We start from the raw sequence: 17,964 nt of genomic DNA, 5'->3' as shown, positions 1-17,964 counted from the left end.
CATTGACAGAGACGGCTAACAGTGCCTTTCGTAACTCAAAATAATCCAGCATGTCCTCTAGAGGGTCCATCGCATAGCCTATCGCAGGGTCCGTAATTTTACTGAATGTCCCATGGTAACAAACGGCATTTTTCATATGCGCAAACGAGCTAGTTAAAATACAACCGACTTGGTTTAAAGTGTCTGCATGAGAAAGGTTCCCAAGTCAACGAGTTAATAATGATTAAAAAACACTAGAGAGAAGGCATTTTCCTCTTCCATTGAAAGATGGCAGTGAAATTATAAAATATGAGTTTAGGTGAGTGGCAAATCTAAATATTTTATAGATTATTTGTCAATTTTAGTATCCAATGCCTTGTTTGTAGTTTTTAAGACCCCATTAAATCAAAATTGGAGTTTTGTGGCTATAAGCCCATATCTGTTTTGAGGCCATCTAGATGTCAGTGTACTTGAAAGTTGACAAAATTAACTAGCAGCTAAACAGATATTTAAAATGTAAGCTATTTAATAGATATAGGTTAATGGAATTACATCAGCAACACAGAAACCTGCTCATAAAATGATTTCATGTTTCATCTAAGAGATATGGGGGAAATATTAAAGTTCTTGGTTTCTAGTTTCTATAGGCAATACATTAATTTCAAACCTATTGATCCATTCCTGTAATATCAGATTTTTAAAAATTCTTTTCTCTTTCAGAAGAATGTCCATTTTGTGGAAAGCCATTCAAGAGGCTGAAAACCCACCTACCACACTGCAAAATGGCACCAGTTACACAACCCAGGAAAAGCATTAAAGCGCCAAAAGAACTGAGTGCAACCACATCAACACAGAAGATCCATAAAAAGACAATAAATGGTGTCATCTTTGATGAGAGACTAACCTCCAAAAGCAGGAGGAAAGAAGATACTCACAATGCAGACAGTCTTCTCACAACTACTGAGGTCAAAGTCTTATCATCTGAAACTCTGGACATGGAGAGGCCTAAAAAGAAATGGCTTGCTAAAAGACAAAGGGAACTTGAGAGATTACACCTGTTAGTGCCAATCTCAAAGATGCCAAGCAACCCTACCTCATTATCCAAGCATGAAGGAGATAAAAGCTTTTGTGAGATCTCCAAAGGACCAAATCAGGGAACATCTCAAAGTAATGGAAAAAGTGCTACAGGCAAAAATAAGCTAAATATGGCACCATTATCAGAGCAGTTGTCCATCACCAAGAGTAAAATCAATACCCCTGGATTTGTGCCAGCCATTCTGAAAAACTCTAGCCTTCCATCTGAGTGCAGTGTACAGCATGAAAATCCAAAACTCGAAACAAAAGTTAACTGCTTGGAGGAGCTTGAAAGACTTGCGAACAGCCAGAGCAAGAATATCGGTCTAGTATCAAGAGCAAAAGAGCATAAAGCTCATGCTTTCTTTACATCCAAAACTTCTGTGTGGGATCACATCAATTACAGTTTGTATTACAAGAGGTCTTATAATCTGTTTGTGCCTTATCATGTTATTGAAACATCCAAAGATTCAGCCCTGGAGACTATGCAACAAGCAAACAAGCCTGAAACAGCAGTTACCAAGGTTGCCTCTCCACCCTCACTGACTTTATCTGAAACCATTCATCAACCTTCAGAATACATCCTTAGTTCAAGACTGCAAGGTGCAAGAAGTCTATCATGTAGTCCAGAGACATTGACTGCTTACAACAGAATACCGTTCTCCTCAGCACCTTTAGGCAGCTGTGCTAATGACAATATTTGGAAGAAGGGTCAATATCCTGGACCGTTCTCCCAAAGTGAAGGTAATCCATGATTTCTGTGATGTTTGGTTATTTACATCGTTATTTTCATGTGAAGAGAAATCACAAAGCATGTTCACACCAAGGATTCTAAATTTAAGAAAATAAGAAAAGAGTCCACACCACAACAATAATGATAACAATATCATTGGAATCACTTTCACACTTTTTTTCCAGCTGATAACAACATTGGCAGCCAATCAGAATCCGCCCTGCTTTAAAGAGCCCAAGAACATTATTGTGTGTTGGTGTGGACGCTATTGCTAGTTATCTTTATAGTTATCGTTCTTGGTTTGCACATGGCTTAACACTTGTATCTGTTTTTTTTTTCAACTTTTACCTAATTAGATTAATTACATTTTAATTAAAGTTTGAACTGCACTAAAATGAGTCAAAACAAAAAGTTGCCAGTGTATTGTTTTTACACGGTAAAGTTTAAAGGCCTATATGTATATGTTTAAAGGCCCTCTGATGTCTGCGATGCGGAAAACCTGGACAGGAGTCGCAAAATCAAGTAATAACAGTAGAGTTTTCTCTATAATGCGGAAAGTCACTGAATTTGGAGTCAATCAAAAGTGGAGATGTACTCTTAATAAAATCACAATATGTGAATGTTTAAATGCAAAAAGTCTGCTATTGGAATATGAAGTCTGCATGTTCTGCGTGTTTCTGTTTGAATGAGCGGCGCATCTACTACATACTCAAGCACGTGTGACGCATCTTCATCTGCTGTCCTAAGATGACATTTCACATGAACTTCTTACCATTTCATTAAAACGTTTCATTTTCACAAAAGGTTAAATTAGTGAAATTGCATTGAACCAATAATATTTCTGTTGGTCAGTGTGGCAAATCCATGTGACCAAATTGAAACCATTGTGAAATATCTGGAAATTCTTTCACCCTCACATAAAATTTCCAATTTCGTGGATTCCTATTCAAATGACTGCATTTCACCCGGCAAAATTCCCTGAACAACATTATGTGTGACCTTTAGCATTTTTAGTAGAGCACGCCAAATAGAGTTCAACAGTCGGGGTCCAGAAGTACAAACTCCATTCAGTTTCTTAACCAATGACAAGACACATGGCAGGATCACATGACAAACAGGGAATCACATGACAAAGCACAGAAACATGACATGAGACAAGAACCAAAACCAAATCTTGACAGACAAATGAAAAAAATACTTTTATTTCCAACATTTAGGTTTATGTTTACATTTAGGTAGCTTAGAATTGTTGAGCACATTTTTAAGTGATAGTAAGTGATAGTAAACTGATAGTAAATGAGCTACACTTTCATCAGCTTGGCTGGAAAGGGACGTTGGTCCATGAAACAGTTTCATCTCATTCGTCCTATTATCATTTATATTCATTCTTTCATGTGAATTTTTCACTTCATCTTCAAGTTCCACATGCACATTGTGCTTCCACACTAGTTTTCATGACATGCATGTTAAAATAATGAATTTCTCATACCAATTCAAAAGAAACGAGAGTTGAAATTATAAAAATATGAAATTATAAAAATGCCTTTGTTCATATAGTGCCTCAAGTGCAGCGGAAGCTTGGAGATGTCAGATTGAATAAACTTGGTGTCTGGCTTGCCGCTCGAACTCCGGTGTCACCTGGAGAGATTGTGACCATATTAAAGCAAGGTTTGTTCCTGATCCAACATAATATAACATAACATTTTGGTTTGTGGTTTTCTATTGTTTTCTGGTTATGTGATCAGGTTGGCAGTGGTACTACAGGAAGTATTTTGATGTTCGTAGAGGAGGAATCGGTGGGATATCCATGCTGTTGACTGGATACTTCGTTCTGTGTTACATATGGAGATACCCACATCTCAGTGAGTCTGAATCGATGTCATCAACAAACATCCCATAATCATTGGCATGCATGATTGAAATGTCTGTTTTATTCTGTTTCACAGAGAACGAACGCTGGAGGAAGTACCATTAAGGACGTTGGGTAGTCTTTGTAATTTTTTTCAGGGCCATATGGGCACAATACGATTAATAATTAATGGGGCAAGATTATAATACCAGCATCTATTGGTTTACTACAAATGAGGTTTGCTGTGTTTTTGTTGACAAGTTAGTTAGAAATGTCAAGACTGTGAATGATAAAGTACTTATGAATTTAATTTTTTGATAGGAACCTATCTTGAAGCACAGATAATGGAATTATTTCAATTAAATATTTCTAAATGTTAATTTATTTACCAAAAAAAGACTGCTTTTAACCAAAACATTTTTACGTTTTGTTTATTGTGTAACCAAAAAGAGGACTTACCCGAGATCTAATAAATTATACAATATTGTTCTGCCCTTTATTTTGTGACACCTGTCAAATGGTTATTTTGTTTGTTGTTTACATGATCTTGTTTAATTTCTTAATTGTTATGTAATACTGTTGCATGTAAATATCCACAATTTGTTAAAAAGAAAGACATTACGACAAATTGGCTGTATTCAAAATGGATTTAATATTTATCTCTGCTGTTGTAATGAACACTCACAAAAACAAATGAACTGACCACATATACAGTATGACGTGTACACCTAACATAATAAAAATAACTTTTTTGTTTTACATTCTTTTTCTTTACAAAAAGTATAAATATTTTGTGTTTCATGTTTTTATTTTTTGTAATACAAACATTACAAATCAAGTTTTAGGTGATGCAGAAAATAAAACGTTAAAAGCAACTTTTACCATGGGGTATTACGATAACTGAAGGCCACACTCGCACAACAAAAAGCAGTAAAAACAAACGATACACTATTTAAACTTGTTTTCACTCGCTCTGTCCTAAGGCAAAGAAGCCCTTCGAAGTGAAGGTCTTTCAGAATGCTCCCTAACACCGACCTCTAGAGCTCAGATCAGAGAGAAGAGTATTTCACTTTTTTTTTCTGTCTGTCATTTTTGGTTGAATTGCTGGGAAAGACGGTGGCGTTTAGTGTTAATGATGCAAAAACAATGGGATGACATTAGATGAAAACAAGCAACCGTCCCTTCAGATCTGGAATGGATGCTAATGGTAACTGTACGCACACTGCTAAGTGAATATGTACGCACACTGCAGTTTAGCCAACTATGGTCGCAAATTCCTTTGAACTCTGTTGGAAACAATGGAACCTACTACTTTAGTTGGCTTTGGGAAACGTTCCCCTGGTCAGTTTTTGACATTGTCTTGGTCATACTCCCATCATTGACTGACAAAGCCCTGTAATGGCACAGTTAATATAGATTCTAGTCTATAAAACAGGACTGAATGCTGACAGTCTCCTCTTTAGAAATGATTTCTCAAAACGGGTCCTCGAAATGTGGGCCTGTCCTCCAACCAAACTGCATTATCTCAGGAAACAGCCATCTCATGATGCTACTAGTTACCAATATTGAATTTAAAAAAAACCTGATATGCTGTGACATCACTACTTCTGCTTTCACCGATTTAAAACTGCGCAAATGAGAGAAGTGATCTGCAGAGGGGCTGTAAGAGCTGTGATCATGGCTATCTAAAAAGGTCACGTCCACATGTGCAAATATAAGCTGCCTCAAGAGGCAGAAACTGCAAACTGACTGCCAAGACTACAGCCTGACCAGCAGGGGACTCAACACACAAGGGAAAATGAAAAGTTTCAAACAACACCAGTCTTGGTAAATCTCACAAAAAAAACCCAAATCAAAGTAAAGAAAAAAGAAATTATATTTTGCTCAGAGAAATCAAGCCTGTTGTAGAACCACTGAGATTGTGAGGACAATATTTCATGACAAGCACTATTATAACCAATTTGCATTACCATAATGCAAAAAATTATAATTTAATACAATGAATTATAATTCATTGTAATGTATTTGTACATAATGGTAGAGATTGTTGCACTGCCTTTAATTATTTTAGATCCTTTCAGAATGTAATAAGAATTTGATGACAATAAAGAAAATTTAAATGTGATTAAAATGTGCTTACTTGATATAAAAAAAGGTACCACAATGCAATAAATATATATTAATAGTCCAAAAACAGGTTTCCTCTTCTTTTTGCAAAATATTATTTCTTGAATTTTCTATTGATTTTGGGTTGAAATGCGACTGACAGGTTTTCATGAGATTCACCAATGTGGGTTCTTTGAGACACTAACTAAAGGTGCAAAACAGCACATATTATCTCCTGACAGGGAGCAGCACAGAATTTCAAAAATATATATATAATGCATAATTTCAAAAAAAGAATTAAACAAAAAAGATAAACATCATGTAACATTGTACCCTCAATCTGAGGACTTAACTTTCCCCTGCACAAAACCACACAAGTGAGTTTTGTCTCTGTGGAGAGGTAACATACCTGTAAGGTACAAAACTAATTGCAAAACAAATGTAAAAAAAAAAAAAAGAAGAGCACAACCAATGTTTAAAAACAATTAAACGCGCAGGTGTGTTTGTGTGCCTCACTTGGTCAAAGTCTACTGCAATGATACAACATAAGTGTTGAGACAACCATAAAACCTTAAGTGCGGACAGACTATTAGACTAAGTGTCTGATATTGATCGATACGCTACAAATATCAATGTCTACTCATTCCAAACATCACACTTACTTACTGCTTGATTGTGTGTGTGTGTGTGTGTGTGTGTGTGTGTGTGTGTGTGTGTGTGTGTGTGTGTGTGTGTGTGTGTGTGTGTGTGTGTGTGTGTGTGTGTGTGTGTGTGTGTGTGTGTGTGTGTGTGTGTGTGTGTGCGCGCATATATTGATGTGTGTCTTTTTGCAAGTGTATCCTGTAAAGCATTGTCAAAAAGGCTTTCTTATGTAAACTTCTAAAGAACAACAGGCACAGTATTAGAGTACTACTATCATTAGATTCACCTTCCTGTTCCTCAACCTAGTCAGAGCTGCTGTTTGCATTTCAAACCGTGATAATGCCAACGTACGTCCATTCACACATGCCGTGGAGTTCAGATCGCACACACATGGCATGAAATGAAATGAAATGAGATTAACATGGAACAACTAACAAACATAAATATGGCACTGTCTAACATTCTAAGATGCTATTCACAGCAGCCTCAAGCACAGAGTCTGTGTCAGCCAATGAAGTGTGATTATGATCTGAGGGAAGTTGTTCTTCATGGCCCCGTCCCAGGCTCGAAGGGTAGCCTTGGGCAGAGCTATGCTGTGATTGGCTGGGAGATGTAGGGTAGTGAGCATGTTGACTGTTGCCACTGATTACGGTGCTGGATGTCTTTTTTTTTAGGTCCAGGATGCACTTGATGGGAGTTCTTCTGTGTTCTTCCATCCCTTGTTGTTGAGATTCTGTCCTAAAAGCAGGTTCTGTGTGGCTGTTCATTCCCTGCCCATCTTTTACAGTGAGACTTATGGAATGCCTTGGGGATGTTTCCATTGTGCTGGGATTGCCCTCATTGGTGACTGGGGTCAAGACTTCAGGACTTGGGATCCTTAGTTTACGGCCACAGCAGAAGTCTTCCAGGAAGCCATCTGAGGAGCAATGTGGCATTTGGTATAATTATAGTACAACATCGTAAAAGCGTTCCATAAATAACAACAATTTAAAAAGAAACCAAAAGATACCATGTAGCTTATGTATCTGAATGATCAAAAATGACCATTACCACCTTCACACTCTACTTTTGTGATGATTGAAATTATATATATGACACACATATATATATATTTACACACACACACACACACACACACACACACACACACACACACACACACACACACACACACACACACACACACACACACACACACACACACACACATTATTTTAAATGTTAAAATTATTTTTAAATTATTCATATAAGAAATGAATTTCTTAATTAGTTCTCCAAGGCTTTACCAATTATATATCGTTATGCTTGTTACTTTGCATATAACAAAATCGATGTGTACATTTAAAATATTAAATAATCACACAAAAAAAAAATCCTAAATATACATGGCAAATACTACTTAACTGTATTCAACCAAAATAAAGCTAATTGGAAACATTGTGAAATTATTTTGTCAACTTATAACATTAATTTATACACATATACAAAATGCAACCAGGGTACCATCGCTCACCTGGATCCACTAATATCATTCGTTTGTCTTGGGTCAAGTTGCCCCGTTCCTCTTGGTTAAAAGTCCTGTCAATCATCACCATTTCTGATGAAGGGCTAGACCTCTGAAAGAGCATTAAGCAGTGAATGGTTTTGCATTAGGGCAAGTGACATTAGAGTAATTCATTATCTACAAATAACTATATGTAGTATTTTGTGCATTTAAGTTAAAAGCATGTTCTGAACCTACCTCTGCTTCCACCATGAGTAAGCGTCTGTATTTGTTCACCATGGCCTGCGTTCTGTTTAGCACTTGTGTGGCAACTGCCTCAAACTCGTCATCAACTGTAAAGTCAAAAATGATTATCAGAACCTCTGATATATTTATCTATGGTTAAATATTAATTATGTAGAGGAAAAGTTGAAAATGCACTTTTGGCGAAATCTTCATCTTGAGGTGGTGAGCCTTGGAAAACATGATAGGGTAGTAATCTGTAAATGCCATCATTTAATGAAGTGAAGGGTGTCCGCTCTGAAGACATGACTCTACAGTGATCCTGTCTTAACTGCTGGAGGACCCTGTGAAATAAGGCCCAGTGTTACAATCATTATTTCTGCAATTCTATTCGTTTACACCATGGTGCAGAAATTACACACTTCATCTGTAACAGGTGTACAATTTGGGCACTCACATTCCTCCTCTAGTAAGTTGCTGAGTTGCAGGTCGCTTCGGTGTGAGAGGCAATTCCTGACTGGCAGGAGTGAGTGTTTTCACAGCTAAGATTAAATAGAATAAAGAAAAATTACTTCATGGATCCAAGAGAGGAAATTCAGGTGCAAAAAAAGATCACCACATAATAATATATACAACACTACCATTCAAATGTCAGAATGTTTTTTTAAAGAAATTAATGCTTTGATCAAAGTTGAACTTTCTACTCATCAAAGCATCCTGAAAAAAAATTATCATGATTTCCACAAAAATATTAAGCAGCTATTGAACTGTTTTTAACAGTTCATCAAATCAGCATATTAGAATGATGCCATAACAAAATAAATTACATTTTAAATATATACAAATAGAAAACATTTATTTTAAACTGTATATGTAAAAATATAGCAAAAAACCTAATCAAATCTCACTTATGGTCACTGATGGAAACACAAAAAAGATTCAAAGTAGTCTTACCTTTGGTACCAAGGAGATTAACTAATTGTGTGTGCCCTCGTTGTGTTGCTGCTGTGGTGTTCTATGAAATTGAAGAAACATTCAAATGTAATGAAACAATACAACTTTGAAGAGGCACTTTGGATAAATTGACCCAAATATATTTCACCTGGTTTAGAGAGCCTTGAAACTCCGGAACGCCTGAAGTAGTTGGAGCGTTCTGGCCCACAGGCATAAGGTGCTGGAGGTGCTGTCCTGGACTCACAGATAACTGCTGACAAACCTGTGGGCCTTGAACACCAGAACTGACCATGGTGAGGTGGCTTGAAGTCTGTGAAGTCTGTCGAGGCGATGGGCTAGGCGACGCGCTGGCATTCCAAACTTTGGCCGTGGCACCAGGCCTTTGAGACACCTCCATAACAGGTGTGGGTGAAGCTTGGCCTATTTGACCTCCACTGACCAAACCTTGATTGACTATTAGCTGCCCTCCAGCTGAAAAGTTCTGCCCAGCGATAAGCTGTACTGTTGTGTTCTGATTGGTGAGGATTGAGTAGGTGGTAGTGCTTATTGACCCCGGTTCACCCACTTGAGTGTTTGTTTGTAACACCTGCCCATTCACAGCCTGGAAGCTGTGAACAGTTGTACCAGGGGTTAGGGAAATAGAACTGGGTAGGAAAAACTGCCCCTGAGGCAGATTGGACTGGGACTGTGGTTGTACTTGTTGCCCCAGCGGTGAATGCATTACAATGCTGCTGGCTGGATTGACCACTTTCACCTGTTGAGCAGACTGAGGAGAGCCAGTTGCTGTGTAGGGGCTACTGACTAAATTCGCAGCACTGTTGGTGCTAGGTTGAAGCCCAATGTTGCTGATATTGTATACAGTTTGTCCTCCTGCCTGTAAGGGTTTAGGCTGAATCGGTCTAACCAATGCCTGTTGCGTAGGGCCTCTCTGGATGATAATATTCTGAAGTGGTATCGTTCCTTTATTGAAAGACATTGACACCTGACCAGCTGCGGAAGGGGTGAACATGGTACCCTGCCCGCTGTTGTTTGTTACTACATTTCCACTCTGCCTCAACAGGATCTGAGGTTGTTCCAAGCTGTTGATAGTCATCATAGAGGAGGCACTGCCACTAAAGGATCCCACTACCTGGATGTGTCCAGTGGGGCCATTTGGCAAGGGTAATTGGGGAACCTGCTGGATAAAAGCCTGAGGTTGTGCCGATGGTGTCACCACACCAGGACCCGAGACACCTCCAAACCCTCCAGAGACCAGCTGCTGAGGGAAGGCGGTAGCTGTAGGAATGAGAGATGGCTGGGAGTCCAAAAGGGCTTCTTGAGCCAATGTCTGCTCTGTGATATCTGCTTCCAGCAATGACTTCTGGAGGATGTCAAACGGTTGGTCCTCGCCACTGAGATCGACCTCATCCGGAGAGGTTCCACCGTCGAGCTCATCCTCAATGAACGGAAGACTGTTGGAGAGCTGAAGCTCAGCTCCACCAGCCTCCTCAAACTCTCCCAAATGATTGTGGCCATCTTTGAGTTCTTCATTGGAGCAACTCTGAGTAGAAAACCAAATAAGTTGTTGTTCAGATGCTCCTACTAAATCCCAATTCTAGGTATCCCCATTGCTTGCAATCTTTACCAGACTGTATATAAAGTATACCAAGACGGTTCACTCATTTCTATGAATGGGAGAAAGTACAACACGCGATATGGCAAGAAAACTCCTGCCTTCTAAATAAAAGAGCCAATCGCCAATTGGTAAAGTCGTCACGTCACTGCAGATGTCATTATAAGCTCCTGTTCCTACAGAAACAGTTAAGCCCAGTTAACGTGTAGTAGATGTGCACTTGGCACATGACTGCACATACGCATTAACATAACCAACCTGAAATATGTGCTTTTTAAAGCTATTTGACCATAAGAAACATATTTATAGGACAGTTCATGTCAGATTTAGTTGCTGATTTGAAATAAGTTATTTAAATATGAGTTTGGCAAGCAGTTTTTGAGATTTCCGTTTATCCCCATTCAAGTAGATAGGTTCCAAAATTGCTTCCAGGAAGCATTGAAAATATGGCCGCCATGTGAACTGACTTTCCTTGATAGGGACTTTAACTATACTCACGGTGTCACTGGTGAAGAATGAGCTGGCCGATCCAAATGCTGCATTTGTCACATCATCTTCTCCAATCTGTTTGAATGTCAAAGAAAGCTGTCAATAACCTTCCAACATAAAACACAAATGTCATATAGTGTAAGTATACTTACAGATTTACTATTTGAACCATGAAGATACTCATTCAATGCTTGCACATCTCTGTTGACATAAAACAGTTCATTAAAGCTTGTTTATGTTTGATGGGCAAAATTTATTTTTAATCTATGTTTGTAGCTCTTTAAACCATAACCATCAAATTATAAAGCTGATTACCCTAAAAAATCCAGAAGACGGCGGTCGTCTTCATCATCCATGACACCTGCGACAGTAACGGATTTTGAGATATTACAATAGACACAATTTTCCTGTCGTTTGGCTACAGTGAGACATACTTTGTATATAAATTTGTTTCTGAATACACCTAAGGATCCAATAAATGTAGTGTGCATAGTGTTTTACACAAAATCAAAGCATTGTAATCTGTCAGGATCCCCAGTTTTATAACCTCTGGTGCTCTGTGGTCAAAATGTTACGTTTTTTTAATTTTTATTTTTTTTACTTCATCGGAATGGTACGAAACTTGGTAAAGGTTTTGGCAATTGCTAAGCGAGCACAACAAAAATCACGGATATGATTCGAGAAGGATAAATGGTCCTGAAAAAAATGACTGGATTGGAAAGAAAAAAATTCAGACAAAGAAAATTCAGATTTTTTTTTTTTTTAAGATATTCTCAAATTTGGAACACAACTTATTTAGATTTATGGCTTTAATTTGAAAACATGTTTGGGAAATATATAATTCATATAAAATTTAAAAATATATATTTTTGTGCATTTTTCATAAAAAACTTTTTTTTCAACTTCAATCTGCTAAGTGTCTTCTTTACAAAAAGACCAAACATGCTCCAAAGCATTCAAATTACGAAAAGTGGTTAACAGGTAAAAAATGGATTATAACTAATGCATATAATTTAGTACCATAGGATCCCCTATAAATACAAAATATTAAATAAAAAGCTATCAAATTAAAATATAGCACATTAATTTCATTGAAAAGAAAATTGGACATTTTTGATTGCCACGCAAGGAGCACCAGAGGGTTAAAGAACACTCTCAGAAAAGGTATAAGACTTCAGGCATAATATTAAATACATACAAGCATTTGACTTTAATAGGCCAAAGAACTGTTCTCTGCAGTCACCGGCCTGTAGGCTATGTTTTTTGACATAGTTTTTTTGACATAACGCTAAGTTAGCAATGCGAATACACAAACTTGTGACAAACCTAAATTAATGAAGAATCAGAAATTTAGAGTGTTTATAGCGAGACCGCCTCTGGTAAATAATTTTGTTTTCACATGGAGAATAAATACACAACACAAAAATAACTATAGCTGATATTCTTGTAACAGTAAGAAATTGTTTGAATTCGCAACAAACACAATTTCATCCTAATCAGCTAGGATAGGAAACTTGTTTTTAGTGTTTAAGTACAGATAAGGAAAGTAAAATAGTCTAATATACATTGTAGTGTAACACGAATATGATGTTTATGTTTAAAAATGCACAAGTCTGACAAAGAATGGCAGTACTCCTTGCAGATACATGCGCAGCCTAGAGACTTTAAAATGGCGGCTGCTGATTGAAACTGCGCCACTGCTCGCTACAGTCGACAGACAAAAGGGTGTTATGACGCAGAGAACTGGTTCAGTGTAAAAATGCAACTCGATTGTAATTCCAGATAATATTTTTTTGTAAAGCTGCCATAGAAATGTGAACAACTTGAAAATTCATGTGTGGAAATGTGACAGAGGAAGAAACGTGGGGGATGGGTGAAACATGTTTGGCCAGTTTGATTGTTCACACTAGAACTTCACAAGCTTCTGATAATGCTTTATAACACATATTAGTGAGGGAACGAAATGCGTTCTGTTTTTCCCAAAGTGATTAACGTAAATGTTTGAACAGCATTCTATGGATATGTATTTTTGCCTTTGTTTCAAAACAAACGACGTCGTGCGTTGTTAAAAACAGAAATCTTGCAGAACTTGCAGAAAAATAAACACACCGTCCGGACCGTCTAAATAGATACGAATGAATTACAAGATTAGTCAATAACGTTATATTTAAAACTGAACATTTTCTAACTAGCAAGTCTAAGCTTAAAGCAATATCCGTGTAACGTTAGTGCAATCTTAATGAAGAAAAAACTATGACAGGTTAATCCGGCCATTTTACATGTCCTTGATAAACAACTTCAAAATATATTTATAAAAGCCTGAATTTGCATGTAAATTAACGTTTTTTTATAAACTAAACGAAGTACTAGAGATGTGAGGTATATTTAACACTTATATTCGTTAAGGCTGTAGTCAATTTAGCAAGCCAAATAAGGGAGGAGATGAATAATTTTTTCTTCCTCTACCAGAGAAAAAAACTATCTATCCTCTTTGCCTGATAAGTCAAAGGGGCGGAAAAGAGACACGTAGAAAACCAGCAACCCCTCAAAATACAGAGTAAAACCCTGTTGAAGCAAGGCGACGCATTTTAGTGATTCACTTGTCAAACAGGGTGGACTGAAAAGGCTCTCCATGGCGCAAGGGCAGGACGCACAAAACCCGCCTTAATCTCGCTGAAAGTAACAGCTAGAAACATACAGGGACTTTGTCCATAAATAGACCGAGGCTGGAGAGACTCGTTTTATCGCACGTCTCGAAAAAGCCTATCTACAATGCGTATTTGCACATCTGTGACAGCAGACGAGCGCAGCTTGGACGGGCGGCGAAAAGAAACGCGTAATCGGCATCGGACGGCTTGATACTGGCACGGATGTCTTAGGTTTGGTGAAGGGTGCAAACGCGGATCATCAGGCGAGTCTTATGCATTCTTCGTGCTCCGAGTTGTCGACGGCCTTCTTGACGTCGTGGACCTTCGCCACACCTATTAAGAAACGGCTGAATTCGTCGAGGAAAAACCGAACGGAGAACAATTCGTTGGCGAAGCATAAATATTTATTTGAATTTGCATCACATAAAGACGACTTGAAAAAGAGGCAAACCCTTACTCCTGTCTCACTCCTCTTGAAACCCAATATCTCCATTTGGCAACTTTTAATTTGCTCCCCCTCCTCCTCCTCCTCCTCCTCCTTCTTCTTCTTTCTCCCTCTCTCCCACTCATATATTTTTCCCTCACTGTCCTTGCTGCTCAGTCTCAGATAGATTTTTCTCTCTCCACGCTTGCTCTTCCCTCCCCGAAGGAAGGGGAGGAAGGAGGTTGTGTGTGTTTTTTCCTTGAAATTTTTATCACAAAATTATAATACACTCAAAGGGGAAACTCACCGTCATGAAAAAGCAGTGCCGTGTCCACGGGGTTTCCTCGCCATCTCTGCACGGGCCGGTGGAGCAGTGCGGCTCCAGCAGAAGGCAGCATCACTACATAGCGCACTAGACACCAAGGGCTCTTTACTTGAAACTAGAGGGGATTCTTATTCTGTTTGTTTACTATTATAAAGGCTTCTTCTGTATCTTCAGTAAAACATAAATAAAAGCTGCTGTTTTGATTGATCACTTCAAATGCCTGACATGCACAACTGAATAAAAATTGTGTTTGTTATTGGGGGCGTGGCCCTTGTGGACCACACCTTTAAAAAAATCAATTTACAAACATAGGGAACAATAATATGCATATGAAAATATACCCAAAATAACATGTAGGTAAATCGCAATTCGTATATCTATAATTTGGTGCTTAAACGGTTCATCATGTGTATAAAAGAAACCACTACGATAAACAAAAACAATCTTCCAACACTTAAGGGGGTTGCAAAGGAAAACATAAATAAATGAAACATTCAAATAAAAAAATTAAAGCATGTACAAAAGGAAAGTGACTCATACATAACTTTATACAATTTACCAATGGATTGATTATCTTTAGATAAGTATTTTATGGATGATAAATCATTTTTACATACATTTTTAAAACAAGTTAAAGAGGGTTTACTGTTATTCCAGTTTATTTTATGTATATGATATTTACCCATATTAATAATAGCCTAATGTTTAACATCAATGACATCTTTTTTTTTTCATTGACATTGACAACACCTTTGTGTCCTGAGATCACATCACCCAAAAGTGTGAACCTGAAGCAAAATAAGAAATGTATCATTGGATCCTTTTGATTTATTTTTATTTTTTATAAACTGCAGGCTATATAATGAGATTGTTGCTACAGCAAAAGCATGTCAATGTTATCATGCATGAAACTAAATTAACATTGAAAACTTAAATAAAACTAACATTTTCTGACAAACAATACATTTTCATCACTTCAAAACAAACTTAAACAAGTCTATTTTAGTGTTTAAACAATTTTGAATAGCTACTATGACAAAACTAGAAAACTGATCTAATCACATCGAAACTAACAGTATGGCTAAATTAGTTGACTTAATTAAAAGGAAATTAAATAAGTAAAAACTGACATTCAAAACTAGAATGTGCTGATTTATTTTTTTATGTCCATAGTGCATACAGTGATCATGTACGAAATTCAATAGGCCTAGCCTACTAAATCAATATAAATTGTTAGGTAGGCTATATATCAAAAGAAAAAAAAAACAGTTGGCAAACTGTGCAACTAAAAAAAAAACTAAACATTGTTTGTTTTCTCTACAGTCACGAGGTGATTTTGCAATTCTAAAAGAAATAAATCAACACTTATAATGTATGATATAAACGTATAATAACATGTCATGTTGTGAAAAATAAATCTCACATAAATAATTTAATTAAAATGTGAATCAAATACAAATATTAGAGAAGAAAGGGGTCTAAATGTCTATGGGGTCTAAAACAAATAATAAATAATTTTCTTCCACTATCAAAAAAAAAATGTGGGAAAACAGATTATTATGAACGTGAACATTTAATGAGCCAATAGAAAGCCGCGTTACTAATGGTACAGAGTTTTTGTCCAATCATTGATCAGCAGGCTTAGACTAGTTGTCAGGTGATCAGCGCGCGTTTAGCACACTCTTTTGAGAAGCAACATGGCGGCACTAGGAGTGGAAGTTAATGTGGAGAATGATGACGGAGAAACAAATACAGCTGTCAATGTTCCCGAAAGCGTGTTACGAAGAGATCAAGCACGGCTGGAAGAGGCAGAGCGCCGGAGAAATGTCAAGGAGAGCCAGACTGTGAAGGAAGAAAAGAGCGATTTCTTCACGTCCACCTTTAATGCTGAGAAGACAGCAGTCGGGGAGATGCTCTCCAGCTGTAACCTCAGTGACCGCGACAAAGCAGCAAAAACACTGGAGGAGATCACTGTGAGAATTCAACAGCTCCAGAAATTTCTCAACGACAGCATGTTGTTTTTAACCCAATATGAAATAAGACAGGCACATGCATCCATGCAGAAACTCCAGAGCTCTCTTGATGAGAAGAGAGGCTTGGTCTTGCCTAAAAAGAAATTCGCTTTCAAATCCAGGAATGCCGGAGCAAGTAACCAGCCTGAACCGAGTAAACAAACAACACATAGGTCTGCATCTGATGTTGGTGGTACTGTAGTAGTGGATGCTGAAATCTCTGTATACCAGTGTGGATTCTCTAATGCTGAAAATCAAGTCCTGATCATGCAAGCTGAGGAGATCCAGCAACAAGATGTTCTGTTATCTCATCTGACAAACTGTAAAGTGAGACTTTATGGCTGTCCGAGCACCCTGCACATCAAGAATATCCAGAGCTGCGAGATCCTCTGCGGGCCAGTGTCCAGCTCTGTGTTTGTTGACCAGTGCAGTGACAGCACTTTAGTGTTCCCCTGTCAGCAGCTGCGCACCCATAACACAACTGCCACTCAGATATATGTCCATGTGACTAGCCGGGCAATTATTGAGGATTGTCGTGAGGTCAGGTTTGCACCATTTACGTGGACATATCCAGGTATTCATGATCATTTCAAAGTAGCCGGACTTGATCCAGACAGAAACAATTGGACAGATGTGGATGATTTCAATTGGCTTGCTGCTGGCACACCTTCACCCAACTGGTCTGTCATTCCTGAGACTGAGAGAATAAGTAGTTGGGATTTTGTGGGACCATCTTAAAAAAAAATCCCTGATGTGATTACATTATTGTGTGCTCAGTAAATTTGATACTAATATTGAAATGCCATAAACATTGAATGTTCCAGAGTTCTGCACTTACAAAGCTCATTAATTAATTGAATGATGTATTAAAATAATGCTGTAAGAAAATAATAAAGTTGTATCACATGTTATCTGTAGTTCACGCGCCAAGACATTTAACTATACTGAATGAAATCATTGTTAAAGGGACAGTTCGCAGAAAAGTGAAATATCTCTCATTGTTTAATCATGCTCACGTCAACGTCGTTCCAAAACTTTAGACTTGTTTTCTTCTGTTGAACATAAAAAGAAGATATTTTGAGAAATATTTCAGTGTTTCCCATTTTGTGTTCTGCAGAAGAAAGTCATACAGGTTTGGAACAACATGAGGGTTCACACAATTTTAATTTTTTGGGTGAATTATCGCATTTCATTCTCTTATTTATAATTTTATTAATATATAATGTTATTTGTTTGGTAACAAATTTCAATCATTTTCTGGAAACAAGATTTATGGAAAAAAGTGCAATAATTTTTGTGCATTATGTGCAAAAAATTGTATACATATGGAGGTTTTAATGTAATACTTTAAAATGATAACTAATTAAACAATTCAGATTATAGATTTATGG

The 17,964-nt window shown here is 37.4% G+C and overlaps 3 protein-coding genes across 5 annotated transcripts; 2 read left to right on the top strand and 1 right to left on the bottom strand.

Moving 5' to 3' along the window:
* Positions 1–20: 20 nt before the first annotated feature.
* On the top strand, positions 21–5,789 carry LOC143709781 (uncharacterized). 2 transcript variants are annotated; one of them, XM_077200458.1, is made up of 5 exons: positions 21–298; positions 700–1,797; positions 3,344–3,454; positions 3,532–3,648; positions 3,733–5,789. In XM_077200458.1, the coding sequence occupies exons 1-5, from the start codon at positions 289–291 to the stop codon at positions 3,759–3,761; spliced, it is 1,365 nt and encodes a 454-aa protein (XP_077056573.1). In that variant the 5' UTR covers positions 21–288; the 3' UTR covers positions 3,762–5,789. The 2 variants fall into 2 exon arrangements, with proteins under 2 accessions (XP_077056573.1, XP_077056574.1); XM_077200459.1 differs by having other exon boundaries at positions 70–115; positions 703–1,797; positions 3,733–4,415.
* Positions 4,264–14,778, bottom strand: bicral (BICRA like chromatin remodeling complex associated protein). 2 transcript variants are annotated; one of them, XM_077200454.1, is made up of 11 exons: positions 14,544–14,778; positions 11,480–11,525; positions 11,317–11,365; positions 11,174–11,239; positions 9,212–10,603; positions 9,064–9,124; positions 8,567–8,651; positions 8,308–8,453; positions 8,125–8,219; positions 7,897–7,999; positions 4,264–7,299 (listed from the first exon to the last, which is right to left on the bottom strand). In XM_077200454.1, exons 1-11 carry the CDS (start codon positions 14,632–14,634, stop codon positions 6,839–6,841), a joined length of 2,595 nt encoding a protein of 864 aa, XP_077056569.1. In that variant the 5' UTR covers positions 14,635–14,778; the 3' UTR covers positions 4,264–6,838. The 2 variants fall into 2 exon arrangements, with proteins under 2 accessions (XP_077056569.1, XP_077056570.1); XM_077200455.1 differs by lacking the exon at positions 14,544–14,778 and adding an exon at positions 14,270–14,381.
* Positions 14,760–17,490, top strand: tbcc (tubulin folding cofactor C). Its single transcript, XM_077200460.1, has one exon. It carries the CDS (start codon positions 16,259–16,261, stop codon positions 17,309–17,311), a length of 1,053 nt encoding a protein of 350 aa, XP_077056575.1. The 5' UTR covers positions 14,760–16,258; the 3' UTR covers positions 17,312–17,490.
* Positions 17,491–17,964: the final 474 nt, after the last annotated feature.

The sequence above is a fragment of the Siphateles boraxobius genome, unplaced genomic scaffold, assembly GCF_051911475.1.
Source record: "Siphateles boraxobius isolate OS27281-9 unplaced genomic scaffold, OSU_SipBor_1 46, whole genome shotgun sequence".
NCBI classification, from domain to species: Eukaryota; Metazoa; Chordata; class Actinopteri; order Cypriniformes; family Leuciscidae; genus Siphateles; species Siphateles boraxobius.
The sequence above is the reverse complement of the archived record's forward strand: the minus strand, read 5'-3'. Positions and strand labels throughout refer to the sequence as shown.

What these genes read in the sequence shown, in the direction of transcription:
- bicral (XM_077200454.1), bottom strand. Translation starts at nt 14,634, where the DNA reads ATGCTGCCTTCTGCTGGAGCCGCACTGCTCCACCGGCCCGTGCAGAGA. An exon ending in TACTCATGGTGGAAGCAGAG is followed by an intron (nt 8,000 to 8,124) that starts GTAGGTTCAGAA and finishes ATGCTCTTTCAG; the next exon opens with AGGTCTAGCCCTTCATCAGA. An exon ending in AATGATATTAGTGGATCCAG is followed by an intron (nt 7,300 to 7,896) that starts GTGAGCGATGGT and finishes ATTGCTCCTCAG; the next exon opens with ATGGCTTCCTGGAAGACTTC.
- LOC143709781 (XM_077200458.1), top strand. An exon ending in ACCGTTCTCCCAAAGTGAAG is followed by an intron (nt 1,798 to 3,343) that starts GTAATCCATGAT and finishes TTGTTCATATAG; the next exon opens with TGCCTCAAGTGCAGCGGAAG. An exon ending in TGTGACCATATTAAAGCAAG is followed by an intron (nt 3,455 to 3,531) that starts GTTTGTTCCTGA and finishes TTATGTGATCAG; the next exon opens with GTTGGCAGTGGTACTACAGG.
- tbcc (XM_077200460.1), top strand. Translation starts at nt 16,259, where the DNA reads ATGGCGGCACTAGGAGTGGAAGTTAATGTGGAGAATGATGACGGAGAA.